At 40.1% G+C, this 23,897-nt stretch overlaps 1 protein-coding gene and 1 long non-coding RNA gene across 2 annotated transcripts in view; one reads left to right on the top strand and one right to left on the bottom strand.

The window, feature by feature from the left end:
* LOC134520804 (uncharacterized) overlaps positions 1-12,113 on the bottom strand; it is a 47,838-nt gene extending 35,725 nt beyond the window's left edge. Inside the window, exons 1-2 of the long non-coding RNA XR_010072553.1 lie at positions 12,092-12,113; positions 11,322-11,392 (exon numbers count right to left, since the gene is read on the bottom strand). This is a non-coding gene — a long non-coding RNA (uncharacterized LOC134520804). The remainder of the gene's footprint in view (positions 1-11,321; positions 11,393-12,091) is intronic.
* Positions 12,114-12,946: 833 nt separating this feature from the next.
* Positions 12,947-23,627, top strand: LOC134520856 (uncharacterized protein C8orf48-like). The gene is made up of 4 exons (XM_063346726.1): positions 12,947-13,205; positions 15,595-15,864; positions 18,168-18,290; positions 23,347-23,627. Exons 2-4 carry the CDS (start codon positions 15,834-15,836, stop codon positions 23,625-23,627), a joined length of 435 nt encoding a protein of 144 aa, XP_063202796.1. The 5' UTR covers positions 12,947-13,205; positions 15,595-15,833.
* Positions 23,628-23,897: the final 270 nt, after the last annotated feature.

Here is a 23,897-nt window from a genome sequence, read left to right as displayed (position 1 = left end):
TGAAGTTGCAGTACACACAGGTCAATGGCCAGATCCATGCCTAACGCTTTGTTATCGTTTTGATAAATTACACTCATTAACTCTACTCTTTCTTCTGCTGCAATTTGAAAGAAGAGTTGGACAATAGAATAGTTAACTAGGACTGCAAAGCACATTTTCAAGGACTAGATTTTACATCTTCAGTTCTCTATTGTTTTTCAGTGACTGAAATACAGAATGAGGGGGCTCTACCTAAAAGAAGAAACTGAAGTCTTAAATGCACACTTAATTGAGTACAATTACCCACCAACGCTTTTGAACATCCATCTAAAGACAGGCAGAGATGAGGCATGGAGAGAAGGCACAACAATAGCTTTTTATGTAACAAACTTTAACGTTTTTGGTTGGGAAGCAGTATGCTTACGGCTTTGGAAACACTCTCTGATGCTTGTGGTTCCCTTCACACTAGAAATGCACCAACAGTAGAAGGGATGCTTACAATTAAACAATTGTTAATATATTATAATTAATAAGTACACATGGATTCAAGTCTCAGCATTAAAATTTACATATGACAAAATATGGGGTTGTTTAGATCTAGGGTTTTAGTTAAGCATGCTGAAAAAGACAGATCAGAACTCATTCTGGCTTTCAAACACCCTCAAATGTGGAATTTCTCATGTACGCAGAGAGAAATTATAAAAGATGGAGAGATGTCCTGTCAGCAGAGGACAGAATGAGGAGTATGCTGGGCAGGACTGTAAATCATATCCTGTTACTAACTTTTCTTGAAGTGGAAAAATTCACTTCATCTCCCTAGCGCAATCCAGAGCTCTGTAAATCAGGTCACTTTGGATGTGCTACGATTCCAGACCTTGCACTACTACGTTAATCTGCTTATACTCCCCCACTGCCGCTAAGACCTAAGCCAGTTGCCTTTTTTAGCCCTAAGACTGGCCCATGTAGTCTGGTATAGCCTGACACGACTCCTTTCCTTCTGCACCCATTTTGCAATTGGTCTGCAGAGGAGAAGGGAAAGGAAGAGGCAAAGGACACTCATGTACAATATTTGCGTTTTCTTTGGGGGAGCTACTGGGCAAACTCACTGATGGGATGCTGTAATGACAGTTCTCATGGCGCTATTTCATGTCAGCAGCTGGATTCCATCTGTTGATATTACTCACTAGGTCTTGGATACTCTATTTTTAATATTTTTTTTTTGTCCTACAACAAAATTTTGCCTACAGGTGCAAATTACCACAGCTGTGGGACTCTGCAAAAGTCAGGTATACAAACAAAAGCCCTCAGCCCATATGCTGTATGTGTTTGTGTGCATGATATTTTTTTAAGCAAAACATTTTCAGATCCCTTATGAAAAATATTTAGGAAAGACGTACTCCCTTTTATTCCGTTGAACCAGATGAGTTTGTTCATTAAAGACACGCTTTATTCCTTGCACACCGCAAGCTCCTGCTCAGCAGGCATTGCTGGCATGTATGATCAGTATATTCACCCTGCACAGACCCCAGTGTGTTTCAGCCTCCTTGTCCTCCCGCCCCACAGGCCAAGTTTGCTTACAGAATAGCTCCTTAAACTTTTTTTGTGATTCTGTGATTAAGTAATATCTTCAACCTTTCCCTTCACAGCAGCACAGCATCACTGAGGTTGGAAGGGACCTCCGGGCATCGTGCAGTCCAACCCTGCTCACAGCAGGTCGCTCAGGACTGGGCCCAAGCGGGTTTTGAATATTTCCAAGGATAGAAATGTTATGACCTCTCTGGGCAATCTGTTTGAGTGCATTTAAATTTGAAATTCGCTACCCACAATTATCTCAACAGCTTTTGTCTTTATAATTAAAAATGACCATTAGCAATGTCAGCATGTAAAGATCACACAGAGATACCCTATTCCTTGTCTGCCCTTGTGTGCGAATGGTGCCTTTCACCCCCAAGTCAAACCTCTCACATAAGACAGAGGATTGTTGTTGCCAGTCTTTAAAGGAGTATCTTCATAATTAATTTGTTTTAAAACAACATCCATATTTCCAGAGCACATAATAGGACTGAGTCCACCGTTTACTTTGCCTTTTATCACTGATGTTTGGCATTTTCATTTCAGTGCAAACATTAAAAATATAATATCTCATGACAGTTTTATTTTCCATTTTTTATCATACTTTAATTTTGTTATAGGCCTGTCTCTAATACTCATCCTTTTAAAGTGTAAGTGCTATCTGATCTTCAATGCAGACTAATATTAAAAGAAAATTACAAACTGCTTTAGGAGATAAATAATCCAAACCAACATAAGTACCTCTGCACATTTTGGTACCATATACTATAATCTTCCCACTTCCCTTTCTTCCTCTACAGAGCCTGAAATTAGCCTAAAACACACAAAATGTTGTAATAACAAGAAACACTGCTCTGGCTTCTAGTCACTGTAAAAAGAGATGACTCTGCTAAGAGCTGAGAAACATTACTAAAAGGTTAAAAAAAACCCCACTTATCTGAGATTGGCCAGCATAAAAATGGAAATTTATTCCAAGCTGACAGATAACTTGACAAAGTAGAAGCAAAGGAACCCAAGACAGAGCTTGAGGAACTCTATCTGCAACTAAGCAACGCTTTGAATTATGTCCTTTCATTAAAGTCACCTGCCACAGTCTGCTATACAGGTAAAATTTGAAGGAGCTGAAAACTTCAGCCAAGTTATTGAGAAGTTCCAAGAGAACTTCATGGTCAGCACAGCACAACTGCTCTCAAATACCAATATACTTGGCATAGTAATCCCTAAATTTTGTTCATAAACAGTAATATTCCAAGTTAACAGGAGCGCATGTTTAACAATCTATGGAGGAAACAGGGATTTTCTAAACTATGGAGGTAATCTCTTCCCTTGCTTTTGCAAAATTTGCCAAACACTCCCTTGTAGGAGACATTGCTTGAATGTCAAGCTTGAAGTTTAACACCCTTCTGTATCCGGAATTAATCCTGCCAAGGATCTAGTCTGTGCTCCGTCTGTATTGAGAGACTATAGCCAACATCGTAATGCTAGTTTTGGCATCACCCATCTAATGCACACCAATCCCCACCTTGATATCTTCTGTTCTAAGTCATTTGGCTGGGGCGTGAAACACGCTCCCGTAGGCAACTAACAGAGGCCCATGTGCCACAGCCCTCTTATGTCCACAAAACGGACAGGTACCCTCCAGTACCTCTTATTTGGAAATAAGAATTTCTTTAAAACAGTCTAGCAGCAGATGCAATTTGTAGGAGATGACTGAAATTTTACTAAGGATCTGTCTAGAAGATTATGACAGATGCATGACCACCGCAGAACACTTCAGGTGGAAACCAGCTTCGGCCTGTCCCTGCCTGGGCAATGCCGAGGACATCAGGACCTCAGACCACAGATCCATAGGGAAGTGGGAGGGAGGCAGCCAGAGAGACAGAAACACTTCAGCTGGTGCATCACACCAGCCAGCTAAGGAGATTTTGTCAATATTTCATTTATTTGGAGAGGGGAGAGAATAAAGTTTAAATAACAACCTAGCTTTTAACTTTTTAATAAAGCCCCTGTGACTCTTGGGATTGTATCAGCCTAGATCAAGGTCACCTTGTCTTGATGGGTTTTGGTTTTAGACACAAGCCCGCTCTTGTGTTCAGTGTTCCCTGATGCTGCAAAGGACCAAAATGAGAGTAAGACCCTATTGTAAGGACAATTTTATTCAGGCAGAGTACATTTAAACACACGCAACAGCTTCTGTTCCATGCTAATGGTGCCACAGTTTCACTGTCTCATCTCTCTGTCAACTTTGTGGCTGAATTATGGTTTTAATATCTTAGTCTCTGCTATGACTATGATTTATTCTTTGTTGTTTTTCTGAGCTGTGCTTTAGAGTATTGTTCGCGACATTTTAGCTGGTTATAACAGCGCATTGCAAAAGAAAATCTCTTCACTCTTACAAATTATCTATATCTATGGCTGTACATGATCTAAACATGTTCAGAATTTGTGAATGTTCCAGAACATTTCAGTAGAAATTCCTGATAGAATAAAAATACATCTTTACACTTCATTTTTTTAAAACCGGCAGCACATTCCAGCCTAACACTTTTCCCAGTTTACATATTGTCATCACAACCTCCATTCAAAATGTGTCTTCCATCCATTGTTTACAATTATTTTGCTTTAAATATTTAATGATAAACACATAAAATACAATATTGTGTGAATGTGGCCTATTTCATAAACAATTCCCAAGGGACTACACAAATGCATACAGCTTAATACATATATAAGTATGCAGCGGATCAGAGTCTATATTATTATTATTCACAATTGAGAGAGGACTATAAATGTACATTACTTTTCAAAATTCAGGAACAATCTAGCAGAGCCTTTTAAGTTGAGCTATCACAGGAGTCAGCAGGTGTTCTATGAATGAAGAATTTGAAAGCTCAGGGCCTCATAGTTCTAAGTGTTCCTTAGGTTGAAGAATTTATAAAGGTAAATAGGTGCAAGAAATAATAATGGAAAATTCCATTTAATACAGGACAAAGAAAGGGCTGATGTAGGTATATTCTTAATGAAGGGAATAAAGCTTGACAAGGAGCTGACAGATGAGTTGACAGACAGATAACTTGCCCCAGCTGAATCCATCTGTGGATTGTGCAAATCACAGGGGGAGAAAAACCTGTCTTTTCCAAACCAAGCTAAACGTTTTTTCTGCCATACCTGTTCAGCCTCGATATGCCCTGACTTCCTTTCCATAGATCCAGCCTGTCCCACCGTCCTGCCAGCCAGCCCCACGCTCTTCCTCCATGAGCACTTTGATACTGAACAGAGGGTTGCAGTGACTCAGGAGATCATTTGCTGGCAGGATCGGATTTCCAAGCAAAGATTGCCAGGCTCTCAAATCCACAATTCAAAATGCACTGCAATGCGAAGATAACTAATCCAATTCTAATCTAGCTGTGGAGAGCTAAATTCTTAAAAGTTTAAAGAGAAAATAACTAAGGCTACAGGTTTTCATAGCTCTCCAGCTTAAGTATAATTTTTGATAGCGTATGGAGTTGAGGTAACCAAAATATAACGATACTTTAATGACACTTTGCCCATTAGGTCATTAAGGTGATCAGTCCATTTGTTTTGGTTGATTTTAATTATCTTCTGTGGAGTCATTTTGGTTTTATACTGGTGTAAACACATCACATCCCATGCTGTTTAATTTCCTTACAGATTTTGTTTGCCTGTTTTTAATTTCATGAGGACTTTTACTTCCAGGTGTTTAAATCAGCAATGAAAGAAAAAGAAGATTATCTTAGAATGAAATGGAATCAATTCAAGCTATATTTTAACTTTATGAGTGTTCATTTTCTTACACTGGCAATTCCCAGTCACCAATCTCAGGCAAGACAGCCCGATACTTTTAACCATATAAATACCATATTTTGAAATAACGATAGGCTTCTGCTTGTTATTGCTTAAGATTCAACAGAGGATGCATCGTAAATGGGCCTTTAAGGAAACCAATTCTATTATTCTTGCTAGCTGGGGCAATGACTACTGTCGTGAAAGTAAAATTACTGCCATTAAATCAAGAAACTAATTAGAATCAGATCATCAAGTTCATTTTCTGCTGGAGACTTGGTCTACTGGTGTAGGGTAGAACGATTTACTCAAGAGTAAATCAGGGCTGAGCCAAGTCCATCAGCTTAGTATATTTCTGATATTCACGCTGCCTGAAAGAACCTCAGTAGTTCAAGAAGGTCCACGGGCACTTGTGGTAGCCAGATCTGTGCGAGCAACTCCCACTGAGAGTAAGGTTGGTGTCCTCGTTTAAGCGACACAGAATTTATTTATTTTTCACTAATTGTACTTTTCACTAAGGTCTCTTTTAATGCTTGGGAAAACTGCATTTTTAGAAGACTCCAGTGTCTGAATTTGTGAAAATATTTACTTTATGGCCAGGTATGATATGCAGATTTCAAGGTCTCAGTGTTTTCGAGCTTGCCAGGTGCGGGGGTGCGGGGACAAGGAGGAGCGAGACCCAGGCACTTGGCCCAAGCTGCCAACAGGATTATTTCACACCATTCAATATAAATTAGAAAGTTCGCTGAGGAGTTTTTCTCTTCTATGATGGCTGTGATCCTGAGAACTCCGTGCCCCAGTGCCGGAGCCCTGAGCCCTTCCCTTCCTCCCGAAGCCACAGCGCTCGCAGTGTTCCACATTGGCTGTCCCGGATGGGAGTGCACAGCTTCCTGCTGATGGAATGGGCTGAGTATAATCCTCTTATATTTTATATTGGTATCGGGATCAATATTGGTTCTCCTTTGGTTTCCTTGTTTTTTCCCGATTCCCCTTTGTGGGTGGGGAGGGGTCATCGAGTGATAGAATAATTGTCTAAACAACAATAAATTATTGTAGGTTCTTCAAACCGTAACAGTCAGGAACACGCAGATCTGGAAACCTGGCACATGCCTATGTTTGGAGTCAAAAGGAATCGGACTCGAATCTTCCTCCACAATCCCAAGTGGACATGGAGCTTTCAGATGACTGCATCAAAACCAGAGACACTATTTTTGCTTTTACCGTCCTTTTTCATTATGGAGAGCACTCCATTCCCAAAATCTGACAGCAAAAATCAATACGATATCAAATTGAAAAGATTATGGTCTGCCTATGCTCAAGCTGCTAAAATAGAAAGAGAATAAATCTCTCTAGTTCACATAACAAGACATTAACTACATTTGACAGTATTTGTGAGATACTTTTTATGCTGAAAATCCTCCTTCGTACACAGACATTGGAAATTCCCTGCGCGCGTCATCATTTAACCTGTCTGCCAAACTCAATGTCAGATTCCTGCTGTCTGTCTTCTCCTTCTGCAGGTGGCTCAGCAACTCAAAAGGCGCATAATTATTTCATAAATATCTATTAGTGAGCTTATGAAACTTGTGAAAAAAGCATAGGACTTTTTAAGTTCTGATCTTGTACATACTTGAGAATGCTGTGATATGGTGATTCGCTCCAAATGGTAACATAACCAATTAGACAACTTTGTGTTATCACAGGACAATAATGAAAAAGCTAATGAATAAGAGGATGCATCTTGTCACAGCAAGATGTGCCATGATTAGAACCCAGGAATCTCGGCAGTCATTTTGTCTGACCTTAAAGGAGTCATTTACTCTTTATGCCTTTGATTTCCCACCTATAGTGCGGCAACAACAACACTTATTTTACATGTCTTTGGAAAGTAATTAATGTTTTGAATGTTCTTCAAATTTATATAAGTTGGTGCAAAACGTGTTCCCATATGTATACTTAAGTGTTTTTAAGGACACTTTAGGCGTATGCATGCTTATATGCCTAATATGAACTCTTATAAGCTCTTATCTTTTTGAAGACAAAAAAAAAAAGCCTACCAAAACGCACATATATGAGGTCCATTCTATTAATGGGACTTCAGAGTTATCAATTTTACAATTGTGTTTTCTTTATAATTAACACGCAGTGGAGGGAATGATAAATTTACTTAATAGTTGCAGCATTATTCAACACACAGCCTAGTGGAACGTTCCACAAAGCACCAAGTGGTTTGTCTGATCACCTCCACCTTCCTCTATCCCACAGGAGCTGGAAACATCAGCTATGTTTCAAGTAAGCTACTATTAAGAATATGATAGCTTAACCAACACAGTGAAAATCATTATTTAAGATTACAGAGGCTATATTTATTGATGTCTGTCTTAGACTAGGATAAAAAAGTTCTCAAACATCTCCACACACATACACATGCAGGTAAGCAGCACAAACTGTTTGCCAAACTTCAGATTAGTGTCCATTTTCTAAGTCCTCAAACAGTCCCAGAAAATTAAGAGAGAAGTTCTTTCTCCAAAAACACAATCACCTGAAACAACTCACCCCCTTACCAGTAAGGAAATGCTCAGAGCAACACTGATGTTCCTTCTTTCAGGACCATGAGATTTCTCAGAAATAAGCCCACCTTCAGAAGAGATGATAAAGATCTCAAAACAGTGTCCTCTGAACAAACTACAAAATCAATCCACCTTCTCCAGTAGAACTAATATTCCACCAATAAAGAATGAGAAGAAGAAAACCAGAAAGAGCCTTGCTTATATGACTTGCAGCATTTGTAGGACACTTCAATACTGCAATGACTAGTATCACAAAAGCTAGCTGAAGAACGAATAAATACTGTGTTTTTACAACAGATGGATATATGATGGGTTAAACAGAATGTCGATATGAAAAGCTGCAATTTCTAAATTAAGGCATTTTCTGAACTGTCAAAACAACTCATCAGTTTGAAGTAAATTCTGAAAGATTCCCAAAAGAGTCAACCTATTACTGAAGAAAACTGATTAATAAGTCTAGTATCGATCTGCTCAAAGTGTATGACAACTTCACCTTTCCCTTTCAAAGCCCTCCCCACAGCAGTGCACTGGGAATTCATCAGGATGGTCCACGGGGAAATCATTAAGCAAAAATAATAGAAAGGAGAGAAGAAAATTAAGAAAATCTCAATTCACCTTTTTCACATGAATTAATGTCATGTTTAGGAAAAAACCCCAACTTGTCCATCTAAGGGAACACATTATTCCTCAGAAGCACAATGATAAACCATGGGTCTCAAACACCAAATTATTTAAAGCATCTCCTTGAAGGCATCTACAATAACTCTGTATGGGGAAAAATTAAAATTAACTCATGCAAACATGTATAAAAGGATGCAGACTGTGTTAAAAAACACCACCTTTGTCTGTCTCTGAAAGCAACAGGATCACGCACTGGAACTTTCTTACGCTTAAGCTGCTGTTGCAAGCAGCACTGAATCTATTCAGACACAAAATACCAAGACTATTGCGAAATACATGATTTAGAGATTCAGTCCCATCCCATCCAATCTTTGGTTTGGGATCAGCAAACAGACAATTCCAAGTGAAGTACTTTGAGAAATCAAGAGTGGATCTAAGTCTAAGTCTTCTCCACTACAAGTTTTACTTCCTCTGTAAGAAACTACTGTCAAATGCCTGGTCTGTCTCCTCAGCACTCTTCAAACTGAGCACTTCCCACAGCTGTGTCTGTTCTGCGACAGGCCTTTATGTCTCTGGTGAGGAGTTCGGATGCTTCCATATAAATGGAAATATATATGTATGTACATATATGAATAGATATTTTATAATGCTGGCTAATGGAACTTTGTTGCATTTTCAGATGTTTTCCTATAAGGCTATTGCAATTTCTTGCTATTGTAAGGAGAAAGGACTCACAAGGAACTCTGCAATCTATGCGTGCGGTTTGCATTGAAATGCACCCAAAACACGGGAAGGTAGATGTTTGCTATTTACCACATTAGGATAGACAGCGAGTAAGAATATTTATCCAGCTGAAAGCACAAAGCAAAATTAGGAAGGTAGAGCGTAGATATGCTAACTGGAACCTAGTCTGTGCACTGAGGCTAATACCAAACCTTGGAAATGCAGCTGTGGCTCCTTCGCAATCACAAGTGGCAATTTCTGGTTTGCATCTCATCCTAAGGACAACCTTTCCCCAGGTTATGGTGGAGAAAGCATACAACGCTCTCCAGCAACTCACAGAAGCAACACATTGTACAAAAGCCTGGCATAAAAAGACACTTGTCATGCTTTTCACAACCAGGATCTTCACTGGCTATTTCTTCCCAAGTCTGACCAAGATGAAAGCGCACCTGCCTGCAGAGATGCTGCTGTGACCAAGGACAAGACTGCACTAGGCAGTTTATCTTTTTTTCACAAAAGATTTTTAGTCCTCTCTTCTCCACCATGAAGCCTAGTGAAAATGCAGCTAATTGTGGTTTCCTACTACCACCCAAAGCACAATTAACAACAGCTACCTACAAATATAGGTCTACATTTCCTTCTGTCTGAAACTCAGTGGACGCTTTCAACATTTAATTTGTATGCACACTTCTGATCTGCCGTGGACACCAGCCAGTCTCTAGCAACTTCAGGCAAAGATCAATCCATTTCTTAATTAGAGATCTGAATTAATGGAAACTGAAACAACCATTTTAAATACGGCAGGCCCTAAACAATGACTTCCTGAGATGCTGCATGCCCTAGAGCATTTCCTTCGTAATATTTTCAAACTATCCACTCTCATCAATGATTTATGTCATCTAGGTGCTACTTGGCAGTACTTTCAATGTCTGTGCTGATAAAGAAGAAAACCTTTATTGTACCTTGAACTGTCAACAAATGCTTTCAATTGCATTTGTCCTTCATATTTCCAGAGCTTAGAAAAAAACAACCTCAAACTACCTGCCTTCTCATATAGAATAATGCTTATGAGCATCTCATTAATGAGTCACATTAACTTTCTCCACCATCAGAATACGCTTAATTCCATTGGCCTCACACCATAATTCTTCAACTGGGTACTGAACCTCATTGTGACAGCCCAATTAGTTCTGCTGGCAGTGTTAATGAGATTATGATTATTTGAGAAACATACCTAGCAAGTACGAATTCTTATGCAGCCCTCTGGTTAAAAGGAATATTACAACTTTAATAGAAGGAGACATCAAAAAGCATTTACCCACACAAAGGAATTCAACAATTGTGTTTAAATTTAATATAACATATGATAAAGAGACGAGTTGGAGTAAAAGCCTGTCACTGCTTCTCACACAATATTATTTATGGCTCTATATAGGACCAACTCCAGGACATTAGCAGACAGAAATCTTAATACCTTCTGACACAACTGGGTTGAGCCATCTATTATCACCCCAAATCCTTTAAAAACAAATACTGGTTCAAATAATTATGCTGTTCAACATATTAACTTCCTGGGCATCAACAAGGGGAACCACAGTGATAAAATGACTCGTTTTAGGGAAGACCAGTGAAAAGATTTATCTGTATCCTGGGCTTCAAAACAAAAGCCTTTAATATTAGGATCACACTCTCCACTGAATAAATGTCAGAGAAATAAACTTGATAGAACAATATATTTTCCATGCTCTAAAATGATGAATTTTAAAAAGAACCGGGAACATGAAACTACAAAGTCTTTAACCTCTAGGGAATAAATTCAAATACCAACCAGGTCAGTAATAATCTAATGTCAACTGTTACCATAAAAAAACAGACAATGATAAATAATGAACTATCAAGCTGCCAGGGAGGTATTTAGTGGGAACTCTGAGGATCTGTGTTATTCTTAGTCATTCTGGGTACCTTGATTAGAATCTTAAAGAAAAGGTAATGTTTCTCCCAACCCTATTTCACCATCGTTTATAACCCAGAGTATGAAAACTGTCAGCCTACCTCTTAGATTCTTGCAGACACCAATCTTATTCAGCTTGGGTGCTTGCTAGCTTGTTTGCAACATTACTTTCCTGAGAAGAAGAACACAACATAGAGCAATCAATGAAAGGTGAATCTTTGGGTTGGAGAGGTTTAGTACACAATACAGATTTTGCAGATCTAAACAGCATATACTTTCTCAATTACATTTTCCTCCCTCCGCAGTGTTGACAGCCTAAGTCTCATTGGTATTCAGATGACTTCCACTTCCTGCAGTATGGATAATTGCCCCTTCCAACACCTCTCTGATCACTACTATAACTTCTATGGATGGAAAAATGTAAAAGAAACGTTTATCGTGTGTAAATTACTTTAATTTCTTGTAGCAAGCTAGATGAAAAGGGCCAGGACCAAGCAGTCCACTCTCTGCAGAAAGCAGTGAATGACTGAATCTTAAGACATTTGAACAGTATGCAGGCAGATCTGTTTATTCCGCTTTGCTTTACACTCCACTGCATCAATGCTTTTATTTACTCTTCTGCAACACTGTGATCTATCTCAATACGCTGGCCAAACTTTCTTTATATTATAGGTATAGCTGCAGCACAAAAAGTTCTCTGTTTCAAGAGAAACAAGATCCCTTGAGCTGCTAATATCATGTCCTGCACTTAATCAAACATGAGAGAAGACAAGATCTCTGTCCTGAAGATCTCAGCCAAGTAGAGACCTCGGCAGGTCAGTCCAAATACAGCATGAGGTGCTGAGGAGGATGAAATACTTCAGTGACTTACGTGTGACAGACAACACATTATGCATCCCAGAACTGAAGGATAACCTTTTCTTGATAAAAAGAATTACTTCCCTGAAAGAAAAAAAAGTGGTATTAGCTAACCTGAAACAGAGATATTAAAACAAGATCACAGTAAACAGAAGAGCTGCTTTTACCATGACGTACCTATTGAAATTCGACCTCAAGCTACAGGTAGATTTCACCCCCTGTAATAGGGACTTCTTGCACCTTATTTCCATGACAGTGTCGCCATGGAAGCTACATCCAAGGCTGTAGCTACACTACAGCGAGCAGGGACAGGCGGCAGCAACTGCCCACGACATCCCTGGCACCCTGAGCTCCTGGCCCAGCCTGGCCCTCAACCACCAGCACCTGCCCTGTCCTGCCCGAGGGTGCCATGTCCCACCATGCTGCAGGACGCAACCGGCACCTCCCAGGCCACACTTTCAATATAAAAAGAACAAGTATATAAAGACAAGAAATACTTTAATGAAAGGTTTTGACAGAATCACAGAATGGTTTGAGTTAGAAGGGACCCTAAAGCCCACACAGTGGCACCCCCTGCCCTGGGCAGAGACACCTCCCACCAGCCCAGGTTGCTCCAAGCAACCTGGGCCAGGGGCTCACCACCCTCAGTGTAAAAACTTTCATCCTTATATGTAGTCTAAATCTCCCCTCTTTCAGTGGAAAACCCTTCCCCCTCGTCCCATGGCTCCCCTCCCTGCTCCAGAGTCCCTCCCCAGCTTTCCTGGAGCCCCTTTAGGGACTGGAAGGGGCTGGAAGGTCTCCGCGGAGCCTTCTCTTCTCCAGGCTGAACCCCCCCAACTCTCTCCAGCCCTCACAGCATCTCCATGGCCTCCTCTGGCCCTGCTCCAACAGCTCCATGTCATTATGTTGGTGCCCTAGAGCTGGATGCGGTACTTTCCTCCCGCCCGGCTCCCTGAGGGGCGGGAGATGGCGGGGGGAGGCGGAGCCGCGCGGGAAGGAACCGCTCTTCCCCCCAGCCCTCTCTCCTGTCGCCGGTCGCGCCTCAGTCGCATCGCGGCGGGACCGTGCCGGGGCCCGGTCCGGGTTCTCTGCCAGGCCCCGCTCCATTCCCCCGGGCCGGAGCCGCGGTGAGTGGCGGGGAGCAAGAAGCGCCCGCCCAGATGGGTGGTGTGCGCGGCCGCGGCCTGTCGGCGGGGCCGGGCCCCTTCCGTCTCCGGCAGCGGTGTGAGGAGAGGAGGGCGCCGCCCGAGAGCCCTGGTGTGCCACAGGGAAAGGACGCCTGGAGGGGCCTCAGGGAGCCGGAGGAGGCCAGGCACGGATCAGGGTCCTTGCTGTGTGACGAGTTACTCGCCTTGAGAGCGAAACTCTGGGTCACAGCTGGGCTAGTGAATGTGCCGGAGGGGCTCATCCCTGGCACCGAGCCGCTGAGACAGCGGGAAGGGCTGGTGCGGGTGGCTAGCAGTGCGGGGAGAGGTAGCCTAGGCACCTGGCTCGTGTGAGGGTTTTCTGAAGGGGAATTTGGCAGTTAAAAGTGTATGTTAAATAGTTCTGAAAAAAATCATGTTTTCCGCCTGGAAATGCAGGATTGTGAAACGAAGGAACAAAGCAACAGCCCACTTCAGTTGCCTTTGGGTTTTAACTAGGAAGTGTGTGGAGAAGAGTTTCTTAATCAGCCATTACTTGGTAGAAATGTAGGTTTTTCATGAGTTTGGCGTGTTGCCATCACGTTTTTGCCCGCTGAGAGGGTGGAGCTTCGTTCCCTCAGGCGTTGTAACGCGCTTCCCGCTCTCAGCGCCACAGGAGCCTCCTCTCGGTGGTGAGTGAGGGTTTTGTCGCTCTGTCTGTAAGACAAAGTGGTTCTTGGAGAAACAATTCAAATAGTTCCGCGGCCTCTCTTTTTCAGAACCCTTCCTGAAGCACTAAGCTTGCTTTCTGCCAGTCTGTGAAGGTATTACCTCAGCTTTTTGATGGCTGAAAGCAGATACAACTTTAAAGTTGGTTATTTATAGGCATAGTTTACAGCTTCTAAGTTATTTATCTATCTGCTGATGTTGTAACAAATACTTATTTTTCACTGTGAAAATGAGGTAATACCAGTCATATCTGATATTATGAAGCATTTCCAGTTCAGCCAGTCATGTTACTTGCTGAAATCCATCTCGCTCCGTAACCATCCATGTGCTGCTTGTGCAGCTGCAGCTTTTTAGGTCAGCTGTGGGCTGGAGAACTAATTGAGTCTCTGTTCGCATTTCCTATTGTTTTTCTCCAGTACACCTGATGTTAATAACCAATCTCCAGCCTGAATCAATGGTGGTGTAATGAACAATATAATTACTTACAAACTTTAAATATCAACAATCAGTATCAGAGCAACTCTTTTAATTTTTGGGAGCATGGTAAAACAAAAAGAAAACCTTTGGACCTAGAAATTTGGCACTACAGATTAGTTTTGGAAGTTTATCCTTGGGAGAGGAGCCCTGAATTTGTTTTAGGGGCACAGAGTCTTTACACAGTGCACAGAAAGACTTTGGCAGTAACGTGGCATGTAAGACAGGCAGCACAACATATTCAGTAGGGAAATGTCCAAAGTCAGCACCTTTAAAATGAAGGTGCCTAAACCCCAGTAACAAACACCGAGTGCAGTGGCGTACCTGAATTTCAGGTGTGACAGAAAATGCCTTTGTCAACCTACCGTTGACACATTGGGATTCCCATCTCTCTGATGGAGGAGTCCTGACTGTGACTGCTACAAGCATCTTTCCAGCAGGATGTTGGCCATACATTTACTCTCCTTATTTTATAGGAATAGGAAAGAAACTGGAGTGAAATTATTCAGGACAAAGTTATTTAGGTCCAAAAATTCAACGGAAGAAGGGGTATTGCATTATTCTAATTAAAAAAGGGTACAATAATTCAGAACAAAGCTTTAAAATGCATCTGTTACATGATCTGAGGTCTGTTTTGTTCCTGCAGCTTGAATCCAGAGAACTTTATTTCTTTTTTTCATACTGGGAGCATGACTCCTCGTTTGAGAGCATCAGCTAGCTGATGCTTATTGTGTTTTCTTCTTAATTTTATGGACAAAATCTAACCAGAACAAGGTTTTGCATTTCTGAGTGGTGAGAGGCTTAATAATCCGAAGGCAGAAAGGTGCTATTTTTTAAATTATTTTTTTTGGTTTCGTGAATGATTTTATCCAAGTGTTACTGTATTTCACTACATATGTGAAAGGAGTGCTGCCCAGAATTCATTGCTACTGTTCAGTGATAACTGTTGCTGTGTGCTTACCCAGTGGATCTTAATGGCACGCTGCTTTGATCAGTGGTAGCGCTTTGAAGGGTGTTGCCTTGATCTGGTGCACTGATCAAGTAGTTATTTCATCCACCTGTTGTGGTAGCTGAGTTGGGTGTGAGCTGAGCTGTAATAGTCCTCGATGTGTCCCCCGTTGCTATAAGTAATCCAGTCAATTCTTCCTGTATAACTCAACCTGTTATATAGTTTTGTTTTTATTTACAGTGCTGCACCATGACAACTACCTCAGCAGATAGCTCCGGTAACTGTGAACGTTAACTGTGAAAAGTGGCAGGCGGAACTGAGCTAGAGTCACAGTAGCTCTGGTTTGGACTATTCAGAATATACCTTTGAGTCCTTCAGCGAGGAGGAAGAAGCCTGATGGCAGCGAGAGAGCGAACCATCTGAATCGTATTGTTCCACAGAGGATTCAGTGATCCGCTGTGTCGGATGCATTGGAAAGCATGTCGTGGTTGGCAGGCCAAAATCCTGCAGGTATGCAGAGCTTACCATGCTTGAAACCTGTCTTTCTCAGCTTTAAATCAGTGCAGTGGAGACTTGAATCAGCAAAAATAAAAATGTAAAAATTGCGTACAGTGCTCTTGCTGTGCAAAGCGACAGAACCTCAGTATGCTGACTAGGTCTGTGTTTTGCGCTCTCAGGATTTGCTGGCAGCTACGTGCAGAAGGGTGTGATTTGGCCATGGAAACCCTTCCTTAAGTAATTTTGTGATGCTGAAATTCTGTTGGCATTTAAAAAAAAAAAAAAATAAAATTCTGCAAGATATCTTGACTCAGTTACCATGTATGAAAAGTAGCTGGGCTGTAAAATAATTTTTTCAAGGGCACAGGGAAAGTTCCAGGACTTGAAATACTTTAAGAGGGCTAGATAGTACCTTAAAGCTGCATCAGACGAGCAGTAGAGAAGCAGACAGCAGGATGTAAGCCAACTGCCTTAATGTCTTGTTAGGTTTCTTCTGTCTCTATGGGGTCCTCTGTCATTCTTCTACATTCTCCTTTTCTTCAAGTTTGGTCTGGTAAGTATTGTGAGTACTTGAAGAGATGGGTGTTTTCTTAAATCTCTTTTTAGTTTGGGAGCTTGTCAGCATGTAGAAACATTGTAGCTTTAAAGATTACCTACAACACTTCTAATATATTTTTAGAAGTAGTGTAGACTTAAGATGTATTTTAATGTCTATTAGCTGTTACTCTTGTAATCTGATTCTACTCAGTTCAATTTGATCAGCTGGTATATACCAGTATATAATTAACCTTGTCCATACTTTAAAATTGGCAACCTGTTTCTTTTCCTACTATAGACAAGTCCAGTAGAGATGTTCCTCCTGTCCCTCATCCATCCAACATTTTACTGTGGGCTGGTTTTGTCTTTTTTTTTTTTTTCACTCTGCAGTAATAACCAGCACCTTTATCATTAGGAATCCTTTTTAAATATTGCTTAGACACGAAATCCCAACAATGCAGGACAAAATTTGTTGTCATATATGTATACATGAATCTAAACCCTATTTATTGTAGCGCAGAATGTAGCGTTAGATACCAGTGCTTCAAGAATCTGAATAAAGAGATGATCATTGCCTTGATGATGGCTTATTCACGCTACATTTGTATAATTGAACAGTGTTTAATAGAATTTACACTTTTCCTTAAAACTTCTGGGTTTTTTTACAATGATAGGTTTTAATAAACTGTGTTTTTTTTTTTTTTAATGGAGGTATAACAAGTTTTTTTAAATTATTCTATGTCTAACCATTGAAATCCTTATTTCTGTCGTCAAGGAGTACGTGCTAGGAGGAATCCTTGCTGTGTGCATAGAGATGTTTTTCATAAGTGCTACCACTTTTTATCTTTACAAGGTTAATGTTTTATAAAATTATGGAGTCTTCTGAATACTACCAGTTAAATGAGAAACTAGGGAATAACTCATAGAAAAATATTTTGGAAAACTGATCGCTTTCTGCAGTATATATCTTACCCAGAACAGCATATATAAATAATAAAAACTATAGACAACCTGTCATGCTGGTGTCCCCGTAGGGATGCATTATTTCCTTGTATAAGCCCACTGAATTTGGTATTAGTAGCCTGAAAACAGAGTACAGAAGTCAGGTGCTTCTTGAGCGTGCTCAGTATTTTCAACTGGGACTGCACCGCATGCATCTTGCTGTCAGTGGCAGTGACTTTTCAGACCTCTTAAAGTCTTTTGTTCTTTCCCAGTTATTCGCTTTTGTATCTTTGTTGTTTCCTCAGTTTCTGCAGAACTGGGGTTGTACTGGAACAAGCTGGAGAACAGGGAGCTGATACAGATACTTCCCCTGCCTCACATTATTTTTCACTTGGATCAATACCTTGAGACAGTTCACCTGAGCTCCCAAGACTCCTTGTACTGCCACAAATGAAGAGCCAGTGCAGGGCTGAAATAAATGATGGGGCTGAGTGAGGGAGGAGGTAGATCGAGGTTAAGTTGGCATTACAGATGAAATTCAATGTATCAACAAGCTCTAAGCAGTAGTCTCTGTTTTTCTCAGTGTATCCTGTGCTGTCATTCAGTGAGGTGATTAGAAATGAGCAATAAGGGATACTTCGTGGGGCAGAAGCTTGCTCAGCATTTCACCCTGAAATCACTGACAGCATCTGTATAGTCCTATGGCTTGGGTTTTCTTTTCCCTCAACAGGCAAAACTGTCACGTTCAAGTAGAGGATTATTTGCCTCCCACTTTGTTTTTCTGCAGTCCTGCTTTCTTTACAGTGTATGTTCAAAGCTACTTTTTTTCACTGTAGATGAGCAGGCTGAAGTAGCGGATTCTGCAGGTATAGAAAGAGATGTCATGGGAAAATGGATTGATCTGAAAAATAAAGAAGCCGACATTAAGCAAGACAAATCTGTCATCAAAACTCATGCTGGTGAGTTCAGTAACTGCAGTAGACGGTATAATTCTTGTTCCTTTTGAAAGGGGATGTAAACTTTCAACTAGACTTAAATTTTATATATACAAGCTATTAAAGTTAAGCCAGGTAATTAGCGTGGCTTAATTAGCCGGGTAATTAAGTACAAAGTTTCTTTTCTATGCTTTTTTGGAAAGCACTTTGTCTTCTATAACTGACATGGCTTTGATGCTCCTGAAGTAGTGACGTTATCCTAGTGATGTATTATCACAACATCTGGATACATACATTAAAAAAAAATATATCCACATTTTAAATTTAACTGTAGTCCTCAAAATTTTACTGGACTGTTTAGCTTTTTGCTCTCCAGCTGTATGGGTACTAGGAGTGTGGGATTTTTTCCCTCCAAAGTTAAGAAGACTTCAGAATTGAATGTGTGAAATGTTTTCCCCCCCGTTAATCAGTTGTGATAATGATTGAATTACTTGCTTGCCATGTTTTAGTTCCTTTCCCAAGCTGAGGGAGGCAGCAGGGCACCAGTTTTGGCCAGAACAATGGAGCGGCTTTAACCAACACAATGATGTAGTGTATGGAGGAGGTGAGGGGAAGGGAGGAAAGAAGGATGCTGTTTGCATGGACTGGTTATGCAAGCAACTGGGAGAGCAGATGGTGGGATGCAAGTCCTTCTTAAGTCTTTCTAAAAAGTGGGTCACAGATACTATTTTTAATTAAAAAAAAGAGCAAGAAAGCTGTAGTTGAGCAAAAAATAATTGAAGCGGAAGGGGAATCTTCCTCAATCTGTATGTACATGGAAAGTGAACAAACTCAGAAGTTTTGTAGGTCACCTGTAAGACCGATAACCAGGGAGATCCTCCTGCCTAGGTACTTCATGGCATTGCATTTGCATACAAGCATCCTCAAACTGTCCATATATCATAGGAAAACATGACATAAGATCATTTTAAGGGTATTCTTAATTGCATAGCTCATTCACAACAGTGGTGAGTCAATGTTATGAGTTCCTGACTCATCTTCAGCATTTATCTTTCTATTCCTGGCTTTCCAAGACTGCCATGTAGTCAAGTGAGAAGACGGTTAATGTAGATCATCTCATCTATAGTAGAGAGGCTTCTCCTGGCGAGCTCCTCTGAGATAGTCTTCCTAAAATACATCAGAATCTTGTGACTATTTGATTCATAGAGAAATTGAAAGTTCAGGTTCGTTGAATGAATGATAAACAACAGTATAACATTGAGGAAGTTTTCTGTCTTTGCAGAGCTTTCCCTTGAAAGTTACACTTGGGAAGATTTTATCCTCTTAATGATTAAATTTCAGATTGTTGTAGTTCTTCACAAGGGAACATTCTGCCTTTTGGTTTATGGACTTGGATGGTGAGGAGAGCCAGAGTGGTCACTCAGTCTTGAGTAGTAAATTCTGTTTCATTGGCTTGTGCTGATGTATGAAGAGATGCATTGTCTTCTATCTGCCCGTCCTGTTGCTTGTCATCTTAGTAGCCAGCCACTTCTCAGGTATGTTGTTTCAGTGCTTCCAACCACTATTGGTATGAAGAGCACAAAATAAGCTTCGTGCTTATGCTTATTCCATGTAAACACAGTACACTGTCAAGTGATTGACAAGTCATCCCCAAATTCATCAGCATCAATCATACTTAGCCATGTACTACATTTTTTTTTTTTTATTGCAGAGTATTAACATATAAACAAAATAAGCACAGCAGCTTTTCTGTACTGACATCTATACATGCCTGCTTCTCTTTGACTTTGACTCAGTAGCCCCCAAGCCTTTTACTTGATCAGCTTGGAGATACATTAAACTTTTTGCTCATTTCTTTTTCTGCAGTGTTATCACTGCGCTACTGCTGGCAAAAGTGAGAGAGCAGTAGTTCTTAATGTATGTTATTTAGAGGCCTAGGAATGTTTGAGCAGCATCAAGCAGTTTTGTGGCTAAAATACAGTTCAGTCAATATTACCAATTTAACCATTATTGTTATTATGATACTGGTGTCAATGATGGGAAATCTGAAAGCAAAAAAGGCTAGTGTAGATGCAGGCTAATAAATAGCTGTGGTTCCTGCTGTTAAGGTGAAAAACACTGGTGGGTACACGTAAACATGTGTGCACTGAGGGAAGTGTAAGTGTTTATTTTTCTGCATCAGACTTTTTCCAGGTTGTCCATAGTATTTCTGAGTAGATCTAGTTTATAGTCACTTTGTGAACAAATTTTCATATGTCCAAGTATTTAGTTTTCGATTTACCCAAATAGTAGTAGTAGTTTATTAAAAGTATTTGTTAAAAGTAGTAGTAATCTGTTTATAAGAATTCAGAAAACATCATACTGCTCTGTTTGGAGAAGAGAGCAGGTATCCAATAGTCTATACTGGCTCTTTCCTGTTGCTGAGCTTTTTTAGCACCAGAGCTTATGGCTTGATAACGTACGCAGGTTGTGGTATTGCTGCAGACCTAGTTAGGCCCTGAGATTCCAGACTTCCTTCTGATTCTGTAGCAAAATAATATTAGTGTAGGCTAGATGGGGAAATTCCAACCAACAACGTGTAAATGGAAACACCTGCTTGTAAAGAAAGCTCATCTACTTCATTAATGCCTTTATGGAACTGGGAAAGAATCAGTTTCTTCTGACAGACGTGGATTCTGCAAGGTTCTTACTGTCGTCTCATCTTACTAATGTTGATGGAAACTGAGGGTATCCTTCACCATGCTGGAGGAACTTTACTTGCTTTAAATTCGTACTTGTAATAAGTAGCGTGATATCACAGGCTGTTTCTCAGTTCTGTGTTATCTGCACAAATCTTCTCAAACCCTGCGTTTGCTGATCGGGCTGTCAGTGTGTTAATCTGAACTGCTGCACTCAATTGTACAAATGCAGATAACTATGAAAATGTTATCTTGAGATGCAGAGTTAAAATCTTTCTGAAGAGTAGTTATCAGTTACTGCCTTTCACAATTATCTCTCCTTTAACCTCATTACATTTTTTTCTTAAAATAGAGTGTTAGTAGAGCATAATAACAATAAAATGCCTGCCTATTTTCCTATTAAATCAAAGTTAGACATAAAGGAAATGGAAGCTCAATAAAGATTTTCTTTATTTTTCTCCCTCCACTCCTGTAGATTTAAACCGTCATACTTAAAGATGTAGTTGTGTACAGAAAGCAAAATCTATGTAGGTCACTTAGTTATAAATGACACAGCGTGGTTTAGAATGTAGACATGGGGATTAGCTTATCTGCGTTGGTACACACTGAGTGCTTCTGCAATCAGAGCAGCTTCTTGGTCCAGTTTGTTGTGCTTTACTTTCTAAATCTTCTGTGCTTGGTGACCTTACTGCTGTTGTGATACATGGCTCTGACTGGATGTCTGTTCTGGTGTCTGGTTTTGCTCTTCTTGTCACCTGTTCCTCCCTTATTCCTCTCCAACGAAGAGGGTGTGTGAATGCAGGATTCGGGGCAACCAAGCATCAGCAAAACGTACTTCTGGAACAGTAATTGGCACTGGCGGGGATTCTCTGTAGACAGACATGCAGTGACATTTCAGTCTGCTATCACAAAGGGAGATTGAGCGTTCGAGCATGTCTAGTTCAAAGATGGAAAGGAGGGAATACGTGAAAGACGCAAGAAATGAAACCAACCACCAAAGCAAGTGCATAGATCCCCTTGCATGCATCTCTTTTCTTTCAGCTGAAGGACAGGTGAACCTTTTATATGTAGAAGAAAATCTGAAAGTGTAAATAGTCATTATGCAATTAAAAGACTAACTTATCACAATTTAACTGTGTGATGACTTTTCTCACCATTTTTTGTTCTTGTTTCAGTAAAATTATAGTCCTTGATCCTTGATAACTTTTATTCTTTCTGAGCTTATTTACTGTTAAACATGAATTAATATTAAACAAGTAACTTTTTCAAATTGGTTGTGCAGTCAGGTTAAAAAATTGCTGTTCTCTTTGCTAGTGTTTCTTCTAATGTATAGGTATAACATTTTTTAGCTGAGTGGAGTCCTGAAAAGGGATTGCTGTGTTAGCATTAGCTAGCAAAGGTATTCATGAGACTTCTAGTAATGCTTACTGTAATGTTTTGTCTCCTCCTCATTTCTCCTTTAATTACACACATTGAAGTGTTTAGTTGGGCTTCAGTAGTTGCATAGAAGTGAAATCTGGGTAATAAAGGTAGAGAGGTACTCTCCCTTGTTTAAATAGTTGAAAACAGTGGTATCTCTTAAGGCCATCATTATATGCTGATGCTCATGAAATATTGCAATTACTCTCATTAGCTAGCCTGTATTGACTGGCTGTGTTAAGCTGTGGAAAATAGCCCACTAAGCATTGAATGAAGCTGTAAATCCATCCTTACCTGCCCGTCTGAAGTATAATCTCTCAGATATTATTTATTACATGCCACTGTGAAGGATAAGAGAAGATGAAAGGGTGAAAGATATTATTTAAACAAGGTCATATAAGAACTTAGGAAATTATCATTGAAGCTTTATAGGGAAGTATTTTCTAATATAATTACATTTCCTCAAAAAAAAAAAGGTGCTTAACTATAGATTGTAGAATATATTTGAGGTGTTTTCTAGAGTTACTTCAATAGACACTGCTTCTAATTTTTCAATGTCTTATGAATTGCTCCTTAGAGTTATTAGATGAGTTTTAGCAAGTTGCAGTTTCAGGTAGGAAGAAGCTAAATTTGTATTAGGCAGTCATTGAAACTCAGTTTATTTAATGTCATAGTATTTAAGTACTTGCTTAACTAATGTACTTGTGCCGTATCATTAAGTAATCTAATTCTTTAGGGTTCTTATCCCATCCCCTCTTTGGAGACTACTTATAGAGACGTTTATTGTGTAAGTTCCTACAGTTATCATCCAGATTCTTATTTAAATCTACACTGCTGTTGTTACAGTCATTGCCTCTAGGCTTGACATTGGGTTTGGTTTTTTATTAAATAGATAACATGAGGTCACACAGACAGAAGAGCAGTAATTCTTCTCTTTCCCTGATACAGTAATTGACACTTCTGTTTTGATTTATGCCTGACAGAAATTACTGAATTCTTAGATGGAGAACTGGATGCTCTCCAGTCTTTTTGCACCATTAAGATAAGTAAGATGCGTCAGCAGCTGATCTCTAAGTGGGCAAATGGTGGCAAGTCAAGGAAGCCGCAGCATGGATTCACAGCAAAGAAACCGGAGACAAGTGATTTGAACTGCACTGTTCCTGATCAGCTAATTAACAGAATCCGCCTGAAAAATATCAGAGAGACTGTTAAACAGGTACTGCAAGGAAGAAAAAAATTTAGATTTTTGCCTACGCTTTTGTGAGACCCACTAGAAAAAAAACCTGTAGTGTAAGGATCAAGTCAGGCAGACCTCATTGATGCCACGCTCAGGCCTCTGAAAGAGATTGTTTGCTTGATGTCTCAAGATTTACCTTTCTCATCTTTTTGTTAGACAATACTGCAGAACTGTTGCTGGTGAATAATCAAATCAGTGTAAAATGTTGTCTGGTGATAAAATAATTATTTGTGTGATTGAGCGATGCTGGGATGGTCAGTTATTGCAGTCCACAATAAGCCTTGGATCAACTGAATG

The sequence above is a fragment of the Chroicocephalus ridibundus genome, chromosome 9 (assembly GCF_963924245.1).
Source record: "Chroicocephalus ridibundus chromosome 9, bChrRid1.1, whole genome shotgun sequence".
NCBI lineage: Eukaryota > Metazoa > Chordata > Aves > Charadriiformes > Laridae > Chroicocephalus > Chroicocephalus ridibundus.
This window is presented reverse-complemented; position numbering and strand designations above follow the sequence as displayed.

Bases quoted from the DNA above. Each gene is read 5' to 3' on its own strand.
- LOC134520856 (XM_063346726.1), top strand. From the start codon at position 15,834: ATGTCGTGGTTGGCAGGCCAAAATCCTGCAG. The intron at 15,865-18,167 runs GTATGCAGAGCT...TTTTCACTGTAG, and splicing joins GGCAGGCCAAAATCCTGCAG to ATGAGCAGGCTGAAGTAGCG. The intron at 18,291-23,346 runs GTGAGTTCAGTA...TATGCCTGACAG, and splicing joins TGTCATCAAAACTCATGCTG to AAATTACTGAATTCTTAGAT.